At 41.3% G+C, this 24,620-nt stretch overlaps 2 protein-coding genes across 3 annotated transcripts in view; one reads left to right on the top strand and one right to left on the bottom strand.

Annotated features, from left to right (window-relative positions):
* LOC134546964 (collagen alpha-1(I) chain-like) overlaps positions 1-13,738 on the top strand; it is a 79,706-nt gene extending 65,968 nt beyond the window's left edge. For both annotated transcript variants that reach the window (XR_010079319.1, XR_010079318.1), the window contains 3 exons: positions 9,646-9,752; positions 11,203-11,273; positions 13,390-13,738. The gene's annotated coding sequence lies outside the window, so the exon portion shown is untranslated. The remainder of the gene's footprint in view (positions 1-9,645; positions 9,753-11,202; positions 11,274-13,389) is intronic.
* The window catches only part of UST (uronyl 2-sulfotransferase), a 151,193-nt gene continuing 127,704 nt past the window's right edge, over positions 1,132-24,620 (bottom strand). Inside the window, exon 8 of the mRNA XM_063390366.1 lies at positions 1,132-4,795. Coding sequence (XP_063246436.1) covers positions 4,512-4,795 — 284 coding nt within the window. The 3' untranslated portion in view covers positions 1,132-4,511. The remainder of the gene's footprint in view (positions 4,796-24,620) is intronic.

Genomic DNA, 24,620 nt, shown 5'->3' with positions numbered 1-24,620 from the left:
GCTCACTGCACGCTGCAGCTTGGCACACAACGCCATTTCCAGACAAACCAAGGAAAACTTATGACTCTTTCTCAGCTCTGAGACATCAGGAATTGATTTATGCTGGTTACAATTTAACTTTCAGCTTTCAGACTCAGATGCCTTCCCATCCACTTCAAATACTCTGCAGTGAAGTTTTTTTAACCTCCAGTGGCCATCTCTCACGGAGTTGCCTTCCACCACCTTCCTGTGGGTACTTAAGCAGAGCCTCACTGTGCAAACCCTCCCTTGGGACAGACCCTGCAGAATTGGTTCCAGTATTCCACTGCCAGTAGACAGACACTTCCAAGGCTCGGTAACACCCTTGCTTTTCTGACGGGATCTGCGTGTGGAGGTCTATATGTAGCAACACTCAGTTCTTCACTCTGGTGTTGGCTCAAGCAAGCAGACTGATCAACAGTGTTTTATGTGTTAGTTGAACTCCTTGCGAAAAAGGCCGAGTCCTTAAAAATAAAACAGAAGGAATGCTGCGGTACTGTATTATAGTATTTTAGCTCTCAAAAATGTTGCTGTGTTGTTTTAGGCTAATGTTCTAACATCACAGATGTTCCCTTTCTTAAAATGGAGGGAAAGATCAGAGCACCATTATTACTCTTAACTGGGAACTACAGTCTTTATTTTTTAGAAGAATGTAGAATTTTCTTCTTTGGCAGGCAATGTTATTTCATTTGATAAGAGGATAAAAGTTGGCATGCAGTGTGGTTTCCTTTGACAGTCAAAAAACGTACCTGTACCATTCAATTTTATTGCAGCAAATACTGAAAGGAGGAAAAATTCCTTGGCTTGAATTCACAGATGTGTTCTTCAACATTTAAAATTGGTGGCTTTGCTGATGTGTTTATGATACAATGTACCACTCTACAACCTAACACTCAAATGATTCATCAAAGATCCAATGATAAAAGAATTGCAAAGAAACTGGAATGCTTTAAATACACCTTCAGGTTCATGTACTTTCAGTTCTGTCAAGCTACTTCTCTACATACAAGTAGAGAACATTTGAGATACTTGGACTTAGCCCTGCATCACCATCAAAGTTCATGTGAAAGAGAAGTAAATTGAACAGAAACAAAAAAATGGCACAATTTGTCATTGTCACTTGAAACTTAAGAATAAAATTTATTTTTTCCAGAATGCTGCATTTTAACAACAATTGATTCTCTCTTTAGTTAGAAAGCACTGACACTTCACTTACATTGTAACATCACTGTGACTACTGAAGCTTTCATGGCTGGCCATCAAACACCAGATCTAGTAAAAAAGCAGTGCATGGAGACCAAGTTGTTTTTCTCCTGGATAAAACTTCTCCTTAGCAGCCAGGGAACACTGGACAATGTACTCCAATGTACTGACAGCACACCTCAGGTGAGTAAAACAATTCGGACTTCAGCTCACACCTCTGGATAGTCTTGGAGATGGAATAACCCAGGAACAACCTGCTCCAGCCTCACTGCTCAAGGATGACTTTCAGAGGATGCCCTGTGCTGTATCCAACTGTGTTCTGCTGGGTACAGCTCCAACGTCCTACCCACAGCCACTGTATCCAGGCAGGAAAACTAGGGGAAGCAAGAGGACTATGGCACCAGGAAGAAATGTGCAAGTTTTATTTTTAAACATCATTGGATTGAAAAATAAAGAATCATATGGCTTATTGATATTTCAGGAGATAGTAGTGAATAAGTTAAAGATTTCATTCCAAAACATATGTTGCTTCATTTATAGCTAAGCTAATGTAGATGTATATTTTCTTATTTTTTAAGTGTTGAACAGACACCTTGTCCCCCCACAAAGATCTCCAAGTATATCAAGTATATGCATTGGCATTTTCTACAAAGCTGTTGTGAACTAAAGGCTTACAAACAGTGATTTTTTTTTTTTTTTTGAGTAAGAAAAATTCATCAGACCCAAATATAATCATATAATCAACTTCTTCCTGAGCAACTTAGAATTTGGAATGTGCTGAAAAGTTTCAATAAATAAGTCAAAGATTTACCGCCTTATAACGTACCTTTTAAAAATTAAGCGAAGTATATTTAATGACAGAGAAGTAGGGCATAGGACCAGGAATATTAGATGCTATGTGCCAGATAAATTTAAGAATTACCATTTGAGGAGACAACACCAGGTTGATTGTTACAAAAATACAACATTAAAATCTAGCGAGTAAATCACTAAGCAGCTTCTGTATTTAGATTATAAGTAGTGATGGCTGAAGATACCATTAAATAAACAAACAGATAGAAACAGACTTTACTGCAAACAGCAGTGAACTCTCAGGAAGGGTGAATGTGTTAAGTGACTATATTCTGTTAAAATGTTGCCAGAAAAAGGATTCAAACAGAATTTCAGAAACATGAGAATACTAGTTCTTTCCAAAATATAACAACTCCACAGTGTGTAAACTAATCATTACTCTTTCAATGTAATTTCATAGAAACCACTTAAAATATACAATGCAGCAGATTCATATTTTAGCTAATATGTTAGTTACTATCTGTGCCATGTTCAGCTTTCTTTAATGTGCTCCCCCACAGTAGTGCACTGCTACCACCAACCTGGGATGTTAATAATGAGAACAGAATCTTTCTCCTAGTATTTTCTGTAAGTTAGCATCTTGTCTTAACTCTCCTTTATTTTCATTCTCTGTGTATAGGTAAAGACTGAGTGGTGAAGAAGATCAACCATAATTTTTATTGGCTCTCAGCAGGCTCATGGAAGAGAAAAACTTTGGAAAGCCCCTTTGAGCTGATCCCGAGTTTATATGCTTCATCCATCACAAAATAACTTTTGCCTGATACAGCAAACCTTTTTGCTTGATACAGCAAACCAGTATGACCTTGCAGATGGCAGCCATGGAATAGGAACCAAAAATTTTCTGGTAGATGTTTGAGACAGGATGTGAGATAGACAGAGGTGGATTGTCCTCATCCTGGCAACAGCTGCAACATCTTGTACCTGCTTCCTTCCTGTGCTCTAGGGATGGGAATTTATTGCTCTTATTTTCTATTAGTCCAGCTTTCTCTGGCAACAATGCTGGCTAAGAGGCCAAGGCCTCATGAAGACCCCAGACTCCCCCCTATTCTGCTGTGTAGCAGAAGGCCAAAGAGCTCTGCCCAGGGCTGCCTGTGGGTCTGCCACTTCTGCACCACCAGGGCTGGGAGGCTGCCCAACAGCCAGCACACCCACACATCACAGGGAATCCCACTCCAGGGACATTCACGTGAACAACAACAGCGCCTCACTTATTGGTGCTACTTCTCCTTCCCTCCCAGCTTCCACCGATCCCTTTTCTAGTGTTGGCAGATATTTGTAGTGATTCACAAGGGTAACTTTCACAGTGACTCTCTTAACAACCTATCACTGAATCAGCTTTGGTTTCAGAGAGTGTATCTTCTCGTATTTGTTTGATGATTCTGAAATACTTCAACTAGAGAAGCTGTGTATGTTCTTATTTTAATTCTCCTTCTAGCCTTACTAAAAGCAGGAGTCCGCTGTTTCTGCTGGTGGGGAAGCTGTGCTTGGATTCAGATGTGAACAATTAAATTCTGCAGTTGCAGAAACACAGGTCGTGCTGAATAGGGGTTCCAGATCACCTGAGCTTTTTAATGAGTAGGTTTTTTGGTACCTCTTTGGATTTGCAACCCAAAAGAATAATAAAAATCTAAAAATACCATTTTTGAACATAAACCCCCTATGTTACACCTTTTCCTTTAGAGTCTAACAGAAACATACTCTACTGCTGAAATAAAGCTCTGCCTGGCATTTTTAATTTGTGGTTGCCATTCACTGACCTGGTAACTTTTCCCACTCTATGAACCAGAAGGTTTTACCAACAATAGCTGGTTCCTGTAACTGGCCTTACACTCACTAGTACTGATTTGGCAGAACAGAAACCTCGCTCCTCTGGCACAGATAATTCAAGGATCTGTCACCTAGCCTCTTTCTGAGCCTGTTATCCTTGGATTTGAAGACAAAGCAATGGCTCAGGCCACACCACTGGGATACCAGTGGGCTTTGGACAGACAGAGGCACTCTTCCCAAGTGGCTCACTGCCCGTGGCTCACTTGCTGGTGGTTCATGCCACAGTGTTACGCCATGAAGACTTGTTACTGGTCAAACAGAGAGATGAGAATCTGTAAGATTTACTTTTCAAGAATGCCTGATCTATTCTTTTGAATTTTGCAGTTAGGCAAAGGACTAGTGTGTATTCAAAAAGTTATTTTGTGACAGATGGTAGGTACTTCTCTCTTGAAATATGCTATAGCAAGGATGCTATAGAGCCAACACTGTATAATGAATCAAACCTGCAAAATCAGGTATCTCCCAATGGCTCCAGCATGTGGGAATGGTCTCTTCTGTTCCATTTCAAATCCGCTGCGCATTAACTCAGTTCCTTAAGGAATTACTTATAATAATTATTGAAAAAAATCTTAAGAAAGCTGGAGGGGTCACCAGAAGAGAAAGGACATCCATCACCTTTTATAGATATCCTCTAGCCACTTTTCATCATCTTCTTCCTCATCATTTATTGGTTCCTCTGTTTCCAGGGGAGAAGGAATGAAGAACTCAGGTTTGGGACTTGGTTTCCTGATATGAGACTTCAGTCCAAACTTGCGCTTTAGCAGGTGGAATTGTTCTTTGACATAGTAATAAAACTCATATTCATATCTCATGCGTTGGTAGAGGATCTGTATTGCTTCTGGAGAGGGGACGGTCTTTTTCACTGTCACAGTCATGTTGCCAAGTCTCCTATGTTCTGTAAAGAAAGAACAACAAGCAGCAAGGTGGGTGCTGATTAGAGAGACCAGAGGTAAACTTTTTAGTTTAGACATTAAGGCAGGGCCCTACTATATTACTGATAACAAATGAGTTCAAGCTGTCTCTAACAGTAGATTTACTTTTAACAAGATATGAAGTTAGATTTGCATGCTTAAACATGGCTAGTTCATACATGTCTGCAGTCACCAAAGATCTTAATTGTCAATGGTTATCCGAAAATGCAAACCACATCATATGAACTATGAGTATGAGCTACATGTAGAGAAATCCACAATCTTGTCTAGCTTTGGAAATCTGATGTCAGGCACACCACCAAGCTTAAAATAATCAACTATTTCCTATGTGGCATATGGTGACCTGTCTCAGTTGTGCCTTATTATAGTTCAAATCTAAACAGATACTTGTCAACCTGAATCCATCTCAGGGCAGCACCGAAGGATTGTTGGCATCACCACACGACACCTTAGGATCAACTGGGACTGTTAAATTTCTCATCCTGTTATACCTGTTCATGGAACTAGACTCATCTTCCTGTCATGTCCTGGAAGATTTCATTACTTTTTTGTTCATCTCACAACTTTTGCTTTGGTAAACTGAAATACAAACCTTTTATTGTTGATAAAGAATTAGAGTTACTAACAAAAATATTGAATTATCTTTGTCTTCTCTCTCAATAGATGAGTCTATCAGTGGAAATTAATGTACTTGAATGAGATATAAAGCAAACTCTGAAGGCAATAAATTTGCACTTTCCTAGATGGCAAAAGGCTGCCAGAGCATCCTGAGTATATAACATGGGAACCTAATTCTTATTAGGTAACAGCAGTTCTTCAAGTCAGAAGTATTTATAAGGTCAGGCCATAAATGATGGCAAAGAAAAAGCTTTAATAGAGGAAGCAGACAACAAAGAACATTTCATGTTTCCAACTGGGTTCCAGTGGCAGCAACCATCCTCACTTCCAGAGGGAGTCCCTGAATCAAAACGGGTAGAGCTTTGTTCAGCAAAGCTTAACAGATGCTTAACCTCTCTACAGAGAAACAGGTTTTCCCAATTGCTTACACATAAAGCTAAGGGATGCAACACTGGTTCCTAGCAGGAAAAGTAAGTTGTTCTTGGGATCCCACAAGCTATACGTTTATCCAAGAGAAATAAGGATAGCTTTTTAGGGAAGAGAGGAACTTTAAACAAAGACAACACCTTTTATCCCAAGAGGTTAGAAAATATGAATAAGTCCATCTAACAAGCACAACAGCAATGATCTTCAGAGAAAAAGTTTGTACAAGACTTTAAATCTTGAAAAATACAACAGATGGGCAGAGCACAGCATTAAACATGAACTGGTTTCTTTAAATTTTAAAAGATCAATATTCATATAGCTTAAGGTATCCACACTTGTAAAAAAATTGATTTTCAGTTGATGGACACACATTTTCCTCCTTGAGAATAAAGGAACAACAGAAAAACAACTCAGAACATTTTAATAATACTACATGAGACAAGTGCTGCTGGGGTTGACATTCTCTTATTCACTGGACTTCATTGTGTCACACACATCTGGTGTGATGACAGAAGAAAAAAGAAGAAAAAAGTTGTATCTGAAATAATTTTGCTTATAACTGCAGCAGACTAATTTGAAATGTAGGAAGAACAATACAAAGATAAGATATGTTGACTAGCTTACCCAATGCAATGCTGTTCTTAATCACAAAAAAATTATTTAAAGCATTCATTCTATTTTGTATCTATACTTTTAATTCCTTCTCTAAAGGAAGAATGGTTTTTATTAGTTGGTAGTTATTAAAACATACTACTGTGTAATTACATGGAACTTTTACACCAAACCTAGTACTTCTGTACATTGAAATCTGTCTCTACTCATATATATAAGTAATTAAATAATTGAGTACACAGAGTTCTCTGTTCTTTAATTACAGTGATGTAGGATGAAATATACTCTTCTAAATGTTTATCAATTTGTGAATAGATAGTAGTGAAATTATTAAAATATACCAAAAAAACCCCAAAAACCAAAACCCACCAGAAAGAAAGACACAATTTTTAATGTGCTATTTAGCTAAGAAAAAGTGTAGAGGAAGGATCAAGAACTGCTTGCATTTCAAACAGACATTGGCATAGAAAGCAGGACCTGTAGTTAGTGAATAGTGTGAAGTATTTTTGGTGAAAATATCTGGGTTCCCCAAGAGCTTACTCACTTCTGCACCACCTTTATCCATAGACTGCAACAGACAACAAACATCTCAGTCTTGTTAAATACTCAGTAGTCAAGCTGTTCAAGTCACCCTCACATTGCCATTGATGGGTGTGAGATGACTACACTCCAGGAAGGCCAGTGTGCTCTGTCTGTCCTTGGGTGAGAAAACTTTCTTATGATTATTGAGCCCTTCAAGAATTTGTCTTCACTGTGCTTAGCTGATAGCTCCTGCCAGCTTTGCATTCTGGTCTCCTTTACAAATTCAGCAGCAAATATACACTACTAAATATTGCATTTATTACCTTAAGCCTTTATACTGCCCCCCAATTTAGTTTTTATTTTATTTAAGTTATTTCTGCTACAGAAAACTCCATTTAGCTCACTGGAAAAAGCTCTTTACTTATACGGTCCCTCCAGGACTGTAAGTGGGGAAAGCCACTTTCACAGCTCCAGCTCCCTTCGGTGGCTGCTTCCCCCAGCAGAGAGGGGCACTTGTGCTTAGCCCAGGAGCGCTGCCAACAGTGACAAGGCGACAAGCACGAGGCTGTTTTCTGTGGGGGCAGCCTGTGGGGGCAGGAGCAGCCAAATGTCCAGTGCTCCGTGCCACCCTGGCAGCACAACACACTCCTCTGACTTTGCTGTTGCAGTGGCACAGGGGTTTCTGGACGTGTGCAATTCTCTGCTCTGCGCACACACCCGTGACTGCAGAAGTTCACATCCGAACAGACAGAAACACCCACGCTCTGCAAGGCTGCAGGGGCTGTGCAAATTTTCTGGCTCCTGTTTGTTTGCCCTGCAGCACAATCACTGGAACTGCAGAGTGTGAAGAGCTGTGAGGTGTGGGTTGTTGGATGGTGTGAGCTGGGCCTGTGCCTGGCTGCAGGCTCAGTCTTTTGATAAAACAAGTGAACTCTGCTATTTTTTGTACTTGAACTTTATTTAGACTGCATTTTAATCTTAAATACTCTTAAAAGGCTCTCTAATACAAATATGGATGAAACCACAAAACTGCCCCTTGAAGTCAGCTCAACCACCTCTTCTTATCAAAGAAGCAAAATGGAAAATTAGGTAGATTTGGCTTAAAGCCAAAATACCAATCTGCATATGCTACATAAACCCTGCTGCCCCACCAAAGGACACTCATTTTACGACCTTTGAGACATCTAACCAGATGGACGGCAACAAACGATACAATTTACTTTTCAGGGTTATTTTTAAAAAATGTGTTTAGTTTGGCATTATTTGAAATTACTAGAAGAACGTACTACACAGTAATGCAACCTCCCAGTGCAGCCTGCTTATACCTTGAAATTAAGAATAAACTGATATGCAGATAGGAATGAAGAAAATGAAATTCTTTTGGGTAACCAGTTGATGAGTGTTTACTGTTACTTTCCACACTCTCACTTTTTCTTTTTTTTAAACTAAGATATGGACATTACTCACTGCAGCAATCCAAACCATAGGGAAAAGTGAGTACTATGACTTGTGGCTCCAAAAACCCTGAATTGCCATATTTAGACAAAATGATCCTAGCGGCATTCTCCACCTCAGAAGAAAGCTTCGGAACGATGGGCTCTCCAGAGCCCTGCTGTTTTGGAGGGTGCCAGGCAGAGGCTGCTCCTCAGTGCCGCTCCCGGATGGAGCCACAGGGAGGCAGTGCCCCTGGGGGGCCCTTGAGGAGAGGGCAGCCAGGCTGGCGGCAGCGCAGGGTGGCTGCAGGCCAGCAGGACCGCGGGCTGGCCGGGCTCATGCCCGCGGTGGAAGAACGCCGCGCTGCTCCACGGCTGTGCGAACACGACGGCTGTCACAGATACAGCAAACTCACTTCCTGCAACTGTGCAGGGAGGCCCCGCGTCTCAGCTGTCTGCAGCTGAGTTACAGCACATACCTGCTTCTCCAGAGCTTCAAATGGAAAGAAATGTATGTCACTGTGGTTAGATGTGACGTACCAAGGGGCGAGGGTCTCTGCTTGGTCTGCCTCTCATTGCTGTGGTGCCAACCAGGGCTCTGATGGCTACACTAGAAATTATCTCCCCCGGAATGTTCAACTGCAGATTAGCAAAAGTTTTCTGGCACAATTGATTTGCTTTATAAACTTGAAATTTTTAGCCTGGCTCTTGAAGAACATCTGGAAAAGGACAGAATGGATGAGACACCATGTGCTGGGCTCGCACATCTTTCCAATGGCCACACGGCTACTGCTGCTCAGGAGCGTCAGCCCAGGGCAGGTTGCTGGATCCGAGCCAGAGGAGGGGAGGTGTGCTGCAGCCACACTCCACCACAGAGCACCTTGCTTAGGCTCATGTTTGTGAATGGAAAGCAGGGTTGGTGGAGAAAACCTAAAAGAGACACTGACCAGGCAGAAATATATTAAAAATCAAAACTGATTGAAAAGTGGAGTAGCAATTTCCCCCACAATATCTACCAACTTTATCTGAAACACCATGAATCCCAGTTATTAACCTCTTTACCACTAGTTTACTCCCCTCTCAGATATTCACACCGACAAAATATGGTGTAAGTTTTAAGGACACGTAGATAAAGATTAGACCCTCATGTGCACACTGGGGACAGTTATGCCAAGCTCACAGCAATGCTTGCTTTGTTTTAGCACTTCTGCCCTGAATTACTGTGGACATGGAACAACTTCTAACTCCAGGAGATTCGGAGAACTCTCGCACATTGGCACACAGCCATTTCCTATCTCCTAAAGGTCAGGTATGGATCTCTCTGAAAAAGCTGCTCTCCAGAGGTCACAGAAACTCCCAGAACTTCACAGATCTGCAATCCTAGGAAATGGACTGTCCTATTATTTAGGAAACAGGTATCTTAGGAGCAAATACACCAGACTGTAATTAGCCTGGACACTGTAAAATGATGGCTCTCAGTGAGAGAGATGGAACTAGGTGAAACAGCAATGTTCTTTCTTCTTTCCACTACAATGGAGGAAAGAATAGTGTCCCTGTTAACCTTATATAATTTCACTATTTATTTTAACAGAGACAAAATGCAGGAAGCTCTGATAATGATAAGGTGGCACAGAAAAATGGAGGGATGCCAAAACAGAGATTGGCCAGGAAGAGTTCAAAGAGATAATCTGAAAGACAAGTAATCAAACAACTACTTATGTTCAGGGATGTAAACACCAAGGAGGCAGGACATAAAATAACAGCAAGGAAGAAAGATGAAGAAAAAAGAAAACAAAAGTTAGTGATAAGTGATAAATGTAACGAGTACCTTGGGTGAATATGGCCATAAATAACAAACATATTCCTACCCGATGCGAGTAACAATTATTTGAAAAATATTAGAGAGGTCAGCACTGCATTGGTCTGGCTGTCACCTGGACAGTGCAACAGGGATATGAATTAAACAGTGCTCTTATACACTCCTTGAGCTGTTTAAAGGTATTATATCACTATTACAAAACACTTGCCATACAACTCAGCAATGCAACTGTGTAACTGTCTCTAGCTCCCACTCTCTGAAGTCTCTTCTCCAACCAGTAAGTATTACAATGAAATCTCTAAATTCTCCTCCTGAAAATATCACAGTATTATGCCTTTGCTCCTACCAGCTCAGAGCTGTGGATTCTGCAACATGGATTTCCAGTTGCATGGGACACTTCAGCCAACCCTCCTGCACTGCCTCTGGTGCTGTCCTCAGCCATGAAACATGCTGTATCTCACACAATATTAGATAATAAATCTCTATCTCAGCAGGATCTTCTAAGAGGCTTCTTTATTTGGTGCATTTTAATGTTGCATTCCCAGTTCAGAGAGGTTAACACAGAAGAAAAAGGAAAGTTGAAAAATAACCCACACTGGTAGAATGAACAGGCAGATTCTTACAAGAATGTGGTCAGGTACTTTTAGAGCCATTAAGCAACTTTTAAGTTGAACTAGACAGAGTTGGAGGTGCCAAAACCAAAGTCATCTGCGGAGGAAATGCCAGGATTGTCTAGTTTGAGTTGCCGAAACAACTGCTGTTGCAGCTCATATGTTGCAGTTTCTAATGTATCTTTTATAGCTGTTTAACAGTTATTGAATGAATCCAGTCACATCTGGATCTCACAAAACCACAAGTTAAAAATAGGTTCTTACAGAAGGCTTGTGAACAGGGCTGCATAGTAGGTTATGCAGATACTAACATTATCACTTTTTTGCAGGCAGAAGGGAGAGTTGCAGTGACCGAGACAAATTTCAGCAGCGCTTACAAGCAGGAAAAGCTTCACCACAGGTATGTAATGCAGAAAATCTGCAGGGATACAGCCCAGGACTTGAGAATCTAGAGCAGGCATCTTGCCTTTGTGCTTCGAGTCATGGTAGGCTGCTATCTGTGATTTTTGTCCGCAAAGAGGAAATGATGAAGAGGCGTGCTGTGCAAGCTAAGATGTCCAAGAGGGATGGAGAGAGGTGGAGGTATCTTTATTTCCATATATAGTATTGGTAAGTGAAACACTGGCATATAGCATCCAGTTTTGTAACCACATCCTAAATCAGAAAGAGTATGAAAACAGCCTCAGAATGAACACTGGGGCTGAAAGGCACACTTTAAGGGAAGATGATAAATTTGTTCTGGTCAGCTTACCAAAACAAGATGATTGAGAGGTGACTTGTTTACAGCATCTGCATACTTTCATAGTGAGAAAACTACAGGTACTGAAGGGTTGGAAGCAGGAACCAGACAAACGCGGACTGGAAGTATGGCACTGCTTTCTTGAAGTGGTGAAGGTGATTAATTTTTAGTACAAAACAAACACAGTTGATTTGCTATCACTTGATAATTTTGCATCAATGATGGACAACTTAATGAACTCCAGATACTGGTCTCTATGCAGAGGAGAGACTGTGTGGCCTGTAACACACAGGAAGCCAAGCTCAATGACCCAATTAAGCTTATTGAACCCAATGATCCATTTAAGTCTTTCACAGATCCAAACTTCAAACATTTTGCTTGTTTCAGCTTCCATGTCAGAAGCTGCATGCAAAAGCTTTTGGTCACTTCATTTCAGATACCTCAGTGTGAATGTCTTTTTTGGAAGTTGTCTGAACATCCAATCTGCTATGTTTTCCACTTCTTGACTGTTCAAACGTAGTGGTCATCACCCTGTAGTGACCATCAGGCCTTGCAGGCATGGGAAATAATCCTGTATATTTTTTAAAAAATGTTGAGACTGTGGCTTTAAAATTTTTAGTTCTCAATGCAGCCTCTTAGACTCTTAGCCACTTAGAGTTAATCCTAAGTCTTCCAACAGCATACATATGACTGCTTATTTCTTTATATAACGACTGAAATGAAAACTGAGTGCAAAAATACTAACTAGGATGCAAGTCATGTCCAGTAATAAAATGTATGCACTGCCAAGGTAAAATCACAACGGGAGATATAGGTGGCATGGCAAGATGCATGTTACTGTATGAAAGCTGCCATTAAAATGGGGGGGGAAAGAAGATGCTATTGGTTCTTTTGTCCCTTGTGAGAAAGTTGCCAGTTTCAAGAGGATTTTTTCCCAACCATGTCCGCACACAGCCAACTGAAAGTCTCCAAATGGTTTTATTTCTTATTATTTCAAGTTACACGCAGTCAAGAGAAAATAGTCTCTTTTGCCCTTAGGTTCTTTTGTGTATAATGAGTGACTGAAGGCAGCCAGGGGCCGAGGCACTGCTGAAGAAGGAAGAATGCTACCAGAGCAGAAACAACACACTGTTCCTTTCAAGTTCACCCCCTCCTGGCCCACAGCCCGACTGCCTTGGCCAGCTGCCAGGAGATCGGGACAAAGGCTTCCTCCTCTGGCCAAAACCGAGGAAAAGGGTCTGTTGTTTAACACAGGCAGACTTGTTTCAGCAAGAGAAAAAAATAGAAAGAAGGGGAGTTATATTATCTAGAAGCTCTGGGAGAGGAGAGTAATCTCATAGTGTGGCTAATGCAATTCTCACCCTGTGCTTTTCCTGGAGAGGGAACATCTTGATTTTCTACTGTTCAGGCTAGGAGGCAAAGTACAATGTCCCAACAGGGCTAAGCCCTAAGGCTGCCAATGTCTTCATGTCCCCTGAGGTAACCATGAACCAGAAACAAGAATGCATCTTTCCTCCTTCCAGGAAGCTCCAGGCAACCCACTGTGCCCTCCATGCCTGCATTAATAGGCTCACATCAAAGGCAAGTGTCCTCACTCACAACAGGACAGCAATTCCTAGGCACCTGGCAGACCTCCTAGAGTCTAACAGATAGAGAGCCAAGCATTTAGCTATCTCAGGACTTCTCAGCGACCAAAGCTCCTGCTGGATTTCCACAAATGCATTAAACCCAAATCAAGGTGAATTCATGCCTGGGCTTTCCTCTGCCTCTGTTACAGAGCCTGCAGCCATGTCTGCAATGAGGAATCCTGGGACACTTGGGATTTGCTGCGATTTGAGCTTGTGTCTCTCCTGGAAATCATGCAGATGCTGTTGCAGAAGATACAGAGATACACTTGCTCTTCATGCCAATCTCAGCACTTCTTTAGCAGTGCAGCCACAGGTGAGGGATGGGGGCTTGGAAAAGGCAGAAGAGATTCCCTGGTCTGGTGTGACCCGTTTGATGCTGCGCACCAAAGCGCTCCCTCAGAGGCTGTATCACAGGATGCAGTGTCTCAGCGACCTGTGGCAGGAGACTTCCCCTGGCAGTTCCTTATATGCATGGCAGCTTTTGGAAGCAGGCCCCAATTCAAGGGTAAGTATGATTTTAATCGGTTTCGGTTAATATAAATGAATACAGAACATTTTCAGGTGCTTAGAAGCTGTTCAAACGGCATCAAGATTTACATATGCATCTACTTGCTCTATATTCCAGGCAATCAATGTATTTGCTTCCAGAAGGAGTGTAAAAATAGCATTTCTGACACACTTAAAAGACTGATATTTTTGAAGATAAAGGCTCCTCTATGCACTCCATGCATCTGTACCAGCCAGTAGCAAAGACAGCTGCCTCTGTAGTACTCTCACCTGTCTTCAGTGTGACTGACACGATCAGCTCCAGCACACCTTTACCATTCCTGCTTGTGCATCAGCACCGAGAATAACCCATTGAGGAAACAGGGCTTGCTCAATGATATTTTTAAATTCAACTCCCATTTAACATTAATGTACAGACAGGGAAGAGATATATGGGCACATTGCTCTGCCATCTATCACCTTGTTTACAGGAAGTATATTCTCAGTAGCCTTAACTCTATTGCTTGCTAAAGGACTTAGCTGAACACTGTAAAAGCACACATGAATTGCAATGAGAGACTTATGGTGTATGAAAATCCATTGCTCCTGCACTTAATCCTGTAAATTGTCTTATGTCTGCAGTATTTCAACCAGCAGTTTCATGCCAGTGCTAGAGAGACTGGTGAGTATCAAAGTTTCCAGGATAGTCTGCACATTAGTTTAATGACAATACTAGACCTGACATAATGAGTACTGTGCTTCAAAGTTATACTGCACAAACCTTTCCCTTGTGATTAACAAAACAGGAGATAAAATGATCTGTTATCTTTTTCCATTTCAGTATTTAGGGGTACTTGTAAATGTTAACACCTCTGAATAAGAATAAAACAAGACAGGAACCAGGAAGAATGTGACAGCAATTAGGAAAAACTCTACAAGATAAATCAGATTTGAGAGAGAATAAGGTTACTGAAAGGAACACTATGCATACAACAACCTAGGCTTTTGTTGAAGAACATTGCAATTTTCTACAACGCAATCTTCAGGCGTGCCGGAGTAAAGACATTCAACATTACTCACAAGATGTGCAATGTTAAAAGTTATATCAAGATACAGAGAGAAATCTGTTGAGGCAGGTTGGCCATAGTCAGCAGTCAAGCACCCATGTGGCCATTTGCTCTCTCCTGCTGCTCACACAATGGGAGGATGGTGAGAACAGGAAGCACAACAGCAAGAAAACTTGTGGTTGGAGATGCAAATGGCATCTCTTCCCCATTCCCCAGTCAGTGCATAAGGAATGGCCATCCTAGAAGCCAAAGATCTCACTCCTTCCTCCAGCTCTACTTTTCTTGATTACTGAACATGTTGTTATATGGTATGAACAATCTCTTTGATCAGTCTGGGTCAGTTGTCCTGGCTGTGTCCTCTCCCAACCTCTTGCCCATCCCCAGCCTACTGACCAAAGCACAAAGAAGAGACAAGAAGAGAAGGCACTGATGCTGTGTGAGTTCTATACGTAAATTTAACTTATCAGGTAACATAACACACAGAAAATACCATTAAGAACCAAAAGTCAACGTTTCAGTGCCCAATTTCAACATCTATTCCTCTAAACAACAAAACTGAGCCTGAATCTACAAAATCTTATTCAATTTTCTAAGTTTACTACAAGAATATTTTTTTAATACAGATTTTTTTAAATACAGAATATTTTAATAAAGTTCTCTGGAAAACATGATGAAAAAGTTATCTGAGAGAATAGTACATTCAGGGTTTCCATAGTAAGAAAAACAATGAAAAAATAAACAATCAAGCCAACTTTAGAAAGGCCTGTCCAAAAAAATAAAAAATTCACCTCTGGGAGGCTCAGTGCACATTTGTGCAGAAGAGACATTGACTACATTGACGTGTGTACGCACTTACACATAACAACAGGGCTCTGAGGCACATGTTTTCACCCAGGCTCAGTGCTCAGTGGGTGACCAAGGCACACAATCAGGTTTTGTCTCAGAATCATATAATTATTAAGGTTGGAAAAGATCTCCAAGTTCACTGAGTTCAACCTTTGACTGAACACACCATGTCAACTAAATCACAGCACTAAGTGCCACATTCAGTCATTCCTTGAACACTTCCAGGATGGTGACTCTACCATTTCCCTGGGAAGTTTCTTCCAATGCTCAAACACCCTTTCAATGAAGAAAATTTTCCTGATGTCCAACCTGAACAGTCCCTGGTGCAAACTTGAAGCCATTTCCTCTTGTCCTGTCACTGGTTCCCTGGCAGAAGAGACCAACCTGGCTACAATCTCCTTCTAGGTAGTTGCAGAGAGTGGTAAGGTCTCCCCTGAGCCTTCTTTTCTCCAGCTTCAAGAAGTCCTGCTCCCTCTGCTGCTCCACATATGATTTACCTTCTAAACTTTCATCAGCTCTATTGCTCTTCTCTGGACATCCTCCAGCACCTCCACCACGTCTTTCCTGCAATGAGGGGCCCAGAACTGGACACAGCACTCGAGGGGTGGCCTCACCAGTACCAAGTACAGGGGGACAGTCACTGCCCTGCTCCTGCTGGCCACACTGTGTCTGACACAGGCCAGGATGCCTTTGGCCTTCTTGCCCACCTGGGTGCACTCTGGCTCATGTTAAGCCAGCTGTCAACAGCACTCTTAGGTTCCTCTCCCCAGGCCACTTTCCTGCCAAAAAAAATCTATCGGGGAGGTTGTCCTCTGCAACCGAGTGTGCAGCTGTGGGAGAGACACCCATGGGGCTACTGAAGGAGGAAGGGGACACCCAGCCTGACCACTCAGAACAGCAGAATCAACCCTGGCAGTCAGTGGGGGACAGATGCCGCAGCTGGACTGCCTTCACATCCAGTCTTAATGCTGAGTATGCAGGTCCCAGGACCCAACTCAATGCCTGGATGGGGCCAAGTTTGCCAGTAAACCCACAGGTGCTGGGAATATGAATTGTGACTCTGAGCTCTTTAAAAACACATTCCTCACAGGCTGCTCCAGTGTGTCCAGTGACTGTGGTCATCAGGTTCTAAACAAACAAAGTAACCTGGGCACATCACGTTCAGCTGAAACTTCATCCATCTGCTTGCCATAGTGGCTGACAGCATTTCTGGCACATTCCCAGAGCATTTAATTTTATTAAGTACATTTACTGAAGAAACGAAAACCCTTAAAACTGAGCAAACACAGAGTCCTCATAAATATAACTGGGTTTTTTTTTCATTTTGTTTGAGCTACAGTGGGAAATGAAAAACTGCAAGGCTAAAGGAAGTGAAGGGACTATTTATGTAGCATGGGAAAAAATAAACTGAGATTCAACACTTGAAAGTGGGTGACATCTGTTTATCAAAATACTTCTGTTGTATCCTTTGCTTTTTGTCTTTTCCTGCTAAGACTCAGAAAAAGGGATGCAGTGACAGATTTGACCTTTGATTTTAGCGACAATTTGGGCAAGTTCTGCCACCATTTCAAAATCAAAATATTGGTCTGGCAGTGCCAATTGCTAGTAAAATATATTAATGTATCATGTGCCAGTTCTTCACTAAATTACTCACACATGTGTACACAGTATGAAAAGATGTGTGGGACTAGGGGTTTTTCCCTTTTTGCACATGAGATACAAAGTGGCTTTGCACTTAACTTTTTATTACTTTTGAAGGAGTGGGATGCACACCAAGATGTGGTCTGAAAGGGTAACTGAAGTAGTCTGTGAACTGAGCAGATGAATTAAGCAGGAACTCAGACCATTGATTTCTACAAGTAGCTTGCAAAAACATGCACCAAGGAAAATAATTTTCCATGATTTAAAGCAGAACCTTTGGCTAAGTGGTAAGTCTGCCCTTAAAATAGGCTAAATAAGGTGTTCTGCAAATGCACAAAGTATTGGGTCGGCCAGGGGCCCAGTACCATATTCCACCAGCAGCAGAAGGCAGTGCCAAGTAAATTCTGACATTTAATATACAGACAGATACGTCTTGCAGTTTCACTGCTCTTCTGATAGTAACAGTTCAAGATGAACTGGGCTGACATCTTTGGTAAGCTGCTTGCTGAAGTGTAAGACAAAAAACTGAATTTTCCTGCTATCAAACACTTGCATTGGCATGTCTGCACCAAATAGGCAAAGTTGTACAAGATGCAATTTGTTCTCGTTATTTTCAACTAATAAGAGCTAAGAATGGCTGACTGCAAAAAGGGTTTACTTTCCTCCAGGAGCTGTTCTTGGTATATCTGGATGCATGTATACGTGTATCAGGATGTCTGTATACGTATGCCCATCTTTCGAGGGCTTAGACTAAGAGCACTCATCTCACCCTTTTTACTACGCTGACTGAAAAGAACAATTTGCCATTTGCAAACAAGACAATCTTAACACAAGAAATCTGTTTCATTGCACTTAAAAAGAATGCACACCCTCCTCCACACTTAGCATCTCACCTGGTCATTACAGAAAATCAATTAACTGGTTTGTCACACAAAGCCATGAACTAGACTAAGTACCCAAATTCAGGAAAGAATATGAACTCAAAATGCTATTTAGTATCTAGGATTCCCAGCTGATGTCCTGACTCAAACAGCTTTTAATTACCATCACCAACACTCAAAATTTACCACTGAGTTTACCACTTATTGAATTAAATAAGGAATCAGAATAGATAGGATAAGAATCTACAGTGGAAAAAAACCCCACATCTGAAATATCCACAAATCCTGAAATAATAACCCTAAGAAAGATGTGGAAAGCATCCGATACTTCTGTAGTGAAACTAGAAGAACACTATTCCCTATGAACCAGGATTCAGTGCAGAAAAATGGATTGAGGACTTCTCAAACACTGATATGTAAGCTGTGGACAGTGAAAGGCCAGAGACTTATCTCACATGTGCTCATCCAAAAATCTTGGAGAGAATATGGAGGAGGCAACTGGTGAAATTACCTCACTGCCAAAAATATCTGAGCAGGTTTATTCAAACATCATCCCTAACCTCAGTTGGTCCCACCATGCTTCACCCTCTTCAAGATGCCTGCATAGTTTTACTGTCCAAAATCCTTCCCCAGGTTTCCTGTCTTCTACAGTTCATTCACTCTCTAGCAGTTGCTTTGGTCACCATGCAGGGGTTTCTTGAGTTTACTAGAACAGATCTTCCTTTTCATTCACTTCCTTTGCTCTTGGTAAGAGAGTCCCAGGCTTCTGCTGTGTTTCTGTGCCCCACAGGGAACTAAGACTTTATTCCTGAAATCACTGCAGAAAAATATAGTGGGGTGGTAAAAAAACCCCAAGTGAAGCCCACAGAAAATCCCCAAACAATTCCACCAAAACTTAAATCAAATAGCTCTCAATGATGCAGAGATCTGTCTATTGGATAGGCAAGCAAAGCACTAAGAAGGCTGACATAAGCTTTGTTTTTATAAGCATACTTCATCCTTGCTCCTACAAACACTACTGCATGTCAACTCCTAGCCAGCATCCCTCTCTACCCTGCCGTGTACCAGTGCACAGCATGAGTCAGGAGTATTCCTGCTGATGAACTCCAGACAGCCACTCAGGGCACCAAACAACCCCCAGAGAGAGGAACAGGCATTTACCTCTCTTCACTGATCATGCAGAGAGTTCAGTTTCCTCAGTATGTAACTTAAACACCGACATTAAATAAAGTCAATATCCAGTGAAGTGAGGCATGTTTGTCAGCTGTCTGAAGACCCTTCAAGGATGAGTCATGGCTACTGTGAAATTGGCAGAGCACTCATGAAACAGTAGGGAGTGGAAGAAAACTTAAAAGATTAAAAATAAGACTTCAATGCCCAGAAAATTTAGTGGTATTTAGGATAAAATACAGTTTTTGGTGAATATTTTCATTCAGTGTTTTAAATAAATTTTTTTGGCTGTGCTATCACTTCTGTCATGTCCAATTTCCACTAGCTTTTGGAAGATGTATATTATACATCAGTCACCCATTAATTCCACACTCTCATTTTATGTAACAGAAAAAGCATGTGTTCATGCCCAAGCAGTAAACCTCCAGACTTGGTAACATCCTAAAAGCCACAGGAGCACAGCTCCGCAAAGTGCTGTAGGCTTTGGCCAACTGTGCACACCCGTGGCTCCCTGCATGCACCAAACTCTGCTGCAGCAACATCCATGTGCTCCCTCCCCTGCCTTCCCTCCACTGGGCTCTCCCAGTAACTTGTGCTGCTTTTCTAGTGAGAAAGATGTAAAACCTGAAAAAGCCCACTCCTTCTGTTCTCTTTTGCTTGCTAGATCCAACAGTACTCTTTATCAATCTCCTTTCCCTCCTTCCACTCCACAAATACAAAGAAATCAAATAATGCAGCTGATGGCTTGGAAATGAATTGAAACAGTCAAGAAGCAGGAGAGGCAGAGACAAAACAAGCACAGAGTTTTTGTTCTAAGCCCTGCACTTGCATGCTCTGCTACACCAAAGATGTGATATCCATCATGGCTTGCAGGTACACGTGTACCCCCAAGAACAGCACACAGCAACACAGCTTCACAGGCCGTTCAAAACTCAGCTGAAAGGAACAAAACAGAAGAAGACAAACCTCATTCAAAATTTGCATTATACAAAAGCTACTTGATAGAATCATATTGCAAAAGACACAACAATAAGCTATATTATTTTACCATTAATCTGTCAGAAAACAAGAAATTAGGTTTTCTCCTATGCCGGATGCATAGCGCTGAATAATTCCATAATTAGAGGGAAGCCAGCTCAGACAAACTAGCCATGAGGAAAGCAAACTGATTGTGAAGAGAGTATTTCAGGGCCTGAGAACAGAGCAGGAGTGTTTGTGTGGGCAGACAACAGATGCTGCTCCAGACTTTCAGCAAACAGCAGAGCAGGGAGGGATGGGTAAATGCTGGTATTTACTTGCTCTTTAAACTTTAAGCAATTGGAGGAAGATAACAATTTAACACCCTGCCTCCTGCATAGCTTTTGTATTTCTCCTGACTCTCCAATGATTATATTTTTCTCTCTCTTCAATATCCTCATTTCCCCTGAGTATGCACTGACCAGCAACTTGCATTCCCTAGAAATCCTCCCACTAGCTATCTGGAAAGAAATTTATGCTGGAGGGCATAACACTCTTCTAACATGTAGATGCCTTTAAAACTACAAGTCATCTTCAGAAAGCAAATTGCACAGAGATGCACAAAGAATTCCTCCAAGACCTATTTTGGAGGCAAGTGAATTTAGCTAACTCACAAACATCAGCAGTAATTTCAATTTAGTAAGCATGTTTGGCATTCTCAAAACCTTTGCCCAAACCACACAACCTCTTTGTATGTGCACTTCTTCTAAAAATATTTTTTCTTGGTTGGTTTTTATGCTCACTTTTTGCCCTTGGCCTATACGATAAAAATTTTCTGGGTGAGCCCTGGAGAACTGAGGAGACCAAACACTAATTCTCATATGGAATTTATTTAGAGGGGGAGAAAATATCCCTTAAGTTGAGTAGTTATGTTATTTTGAACTGGTTTTATATTTTATGCATACATAGTGGAGCTGGAATTTCAGGGCTGGCTTTTGTTTGCATTCATCATGAAACATTTGTTATATGAGCTGCTGCTACTGCTACCAAAACAGCTGCTGCTCACTGCTAGAAAATCAGAGGCCAACTCAACAGTTTATTTCTCTGTTAAGTCTAGCTGGAAAATGAGGCCTGGTGTGTCTGCAGAAAATTACCTTCCTTTGGCTTCACTGTCATCCTTGCCACCTTTTGCTTACCCAGAATGTAAACTTGAAAGAGAATGGATAAATCAGAACAAGAGCAGGCACGTCCTGATGCTTCTGAATCACCCACCATTAAACACAAATCAGAACTACAGCTGTGTGAACTCCCTGCTTTGCAGCTAGGGCAGCACCTCAAATGTGAATGCCTTTCCTTCAGCTGCTCTTGCAATTCAACTGGGATTTAACCCTTCTGTCCTGCATCATCATTTTCTGCCATCTAGAAAACTTGAGTCATGACTTGATCTAGCTTCACATAAAAATTTCTTCTGCAGGAGACTGCTTCCCTGTACAGAGAAAAATACCAACCCATCTGATAGTCTGTGCACTTCCCTACCAAGCTCCGCATGGATCAGGACCCAGGGCATCTGTGGGCTGCAGCGCCAAGGACAGAGCTTCCCAACTGCACACAAACTGAATTCTGATGCTTCGCTTTGTTATGATTAGTAAACCCCTTCAGTGTTGTTTTTGTTGCTTCCTGGTAACATCATATCAGCACTGACCTCTCTTACCTCAGTCATACCTCTTTAAGAGAATATTTACCCCAGGCTGGAACACAGTCTTCCCTGTTTTTTTAAAGTAAGGGGGCACTACCAAACAATGAACGGCTACCTTTTTCACCAGCCTCATCCTGCAGGAGAACATTCTTTCTCCTATCCTGACAACTAGTTTTCTTAAAGAGCTTTTGGACAGAGATCTTGCTGATCCTGTACCATCTCGTATCCCTGTGCTTGCTGAGTCCTTAAAGGAAGTAGTTGATTTTTGAGGTTTTACAAATGCATACTGACTTTTCCCAACTGTCTATTAATCACATCCTCTATTATAGTTCCTCCCAGTATGTCAATTTGATTCTTTCGTCTATTGGTGTCTAGGTAAAAATTGCAGTCCTCTAAAAGCATGGGAGTGATCTTAATTATTCTTCCAAAATAACTGCTGATTGAATCAGGGGACACACCATGGAGTTGGCAATTTCAGTTTCAAAGAAATCCTTGGTGAATACTAGCTCTCACAGCAGCATCCCTAACACTGCCAAGGAGTAAAGATAGCTGTGGAGTAAAAAATGGCACACCCTAACACTTACCTGTATTATAGATGACATCTGCAAGTAACTGAGAAGATATTCAAATGGAGTGCAAACACTACAACTCAAAAGATAAGATTGATAAAGTGCAGTAACAATTGTGCAGATGTCGGAAATAGTCAAAGATAGAAAACTGGAGAGAAGATAGTACTAAAAGAACACCATGGGAATGCAGTCTGGATGGGGAGGAAACCGGGAAGATGAGCCTAGAGAGAAACGGAGGGGAGGGTGCTCTTTCAAATGCTGCATTTGAAAATTTGTGATTCTACTCCAAGAACAGCGAAAAAGAAGAAAAATGGAATCTTCACAGCTATATTTAGTTAAACCCTCTTTTCTTGCTATGGCTTCTTGGAGAGCAAGCTTTCAAGAGGGAGAGAGCAAAAAGGCTGGGAAATTCCAACAAAGAAAGGAAGTAGGGAAAATAACTCCAAGAAAGACTCTTAGAAGAGCAAGAGGTCAACTCTCCAGCACCATAAACTGCCTTGAGTGCAGGTAAAGTAAAGGGGTTTGGTTCACAAGAAGGAGCACAGGCATGGTGTGAAGCTGTGTTCAAGTGAGGAGTGGTGGTTGGGAGACGTACCAGCTGAGAGTACCAGCTGTGCAGCAGCTGAGAGCTACACTGCTAACATTTTTACTTCATTTTAATTCTTACAATTTTGTCATCAAGAGCTGACCCTTGGACTTGGCTGAAATTCATGTTACTGATTCTTTCCCTTCTTTTCCAATAGCAGCAACAGTAGCCTTAGATGATTTTAGAGCACAATACACTGTGTCCTCTGGGAGCAAGTGGTCCCTTTACAGATGTACCCTGGGGATGTCTCTTCCCTGAGACTGTCTCCCTGGCACTTCTCCCAGCTGCCCACTCTCTCTCTCTCCCTGACTCTCTTCTCAGGCACTCAGCCCTGATGTGGTTGGAAAAAACCCTTTTGGTGTTAGCTTTAACACCTTTTGCAAGGTGCGTGCCAGAAAGTGCCTTGCTGTCATTTCACACCTAACTTGTCAGAATTTATGCTCTCTCATGTTTTCCTCATTTTAATTATTACAACATTTTAATTACTATAGCAGCTAATTTGCATCACTGTAAAAACTTGATACTAAATTGCAACGTTTATGTGAAAATCTAAGTAATTCCTAAGGGTTGGCTGCTTGTCTCTACTGTACAAAAATTACAGGTAAAAGCATTTTAACAACTACATTTCCTTGATATAGCTACCTTACCTTTAATGTTTTTCAAAACATTTCTCAGCCATCAAAGATACTGGTTCACAGTACTTGCATCATTCTTGGAAGATGCCTTGGAGGTAAGAATAATCAGTTTAACCTGCAGCCCATTCTACCACTGATACAGTGATTTAATCTGAGAAAAAAAGTACAATAACTTTATTTGAAGACTAAAAATAAGATTATGCTCTTAAAAACTAAGTGAATAGTCAGCTCTGTGATCTGTTTCATATTGCTCCTTTGTCTTCAATGCCAAATATGCTTTGTTTTCAATTAAGAGGTGTTTCTCTCCAAACACTGGCCCTGAAAACATACTGCAATGTTTTTAGCTCAATGATAATTGAGCTAAATTCACAGTTGTTTTGGTTCTAGTATTAATAAAAGTTTTTTATATTCCAACCTCAGCCACCTTGTGCAGCTTGCTTGCTTCCATGTAGGTGAAATGAAGACATGTTCACCTGGGAACAGAAGCAGACCTATTAACTGGGATTTAAAATCTTCTTCTGTTGCCTGGACAGAGGTCAAAGTTGTCAAAGAAACAATCTGCATAATCTGTTACTCCTGTATTCTTTGTTTAAATGCTATTTTTAAAGCAGAAGCAGTAACTGAGGCTTAGCTGAAACGCTACTGATTAAAATAGCATTATGATTTTATTTACTAAGGTACTCAAGAAGGAATGAACTGTCATTGCAGGCTTTAGCTGCCTGTCATTAAAATGTTTGTGGTATATTGTCATCAGCAACCCTGGATTATTTATGAGATACCACTAATGCTGTATCCGAATGCAGATTTCCTTTTGTGATGGAGCTTTAACAAAGCTGGTTATCCACG

Source organism: Prinia subflava, chromosome 2, assembly GCF_021018805.1.
Source record: "Prinia subflava isolate CZ2003 ecotype Zambia chromosome 2, Cam_Psub_1.2, whole genome shotgun sequence".
Taxonomy (NCBI): Eukaryota; Metazoa; Chordata; class Aves; order Passeriformes; family Cisticolidae; genus Prinia; species Prinia subflava.
The sequence above is the reverse complement of the archived record's forward strand: the minus strand, read 5'-3'. Positions and strand labels throughout refer to the sequence as shown.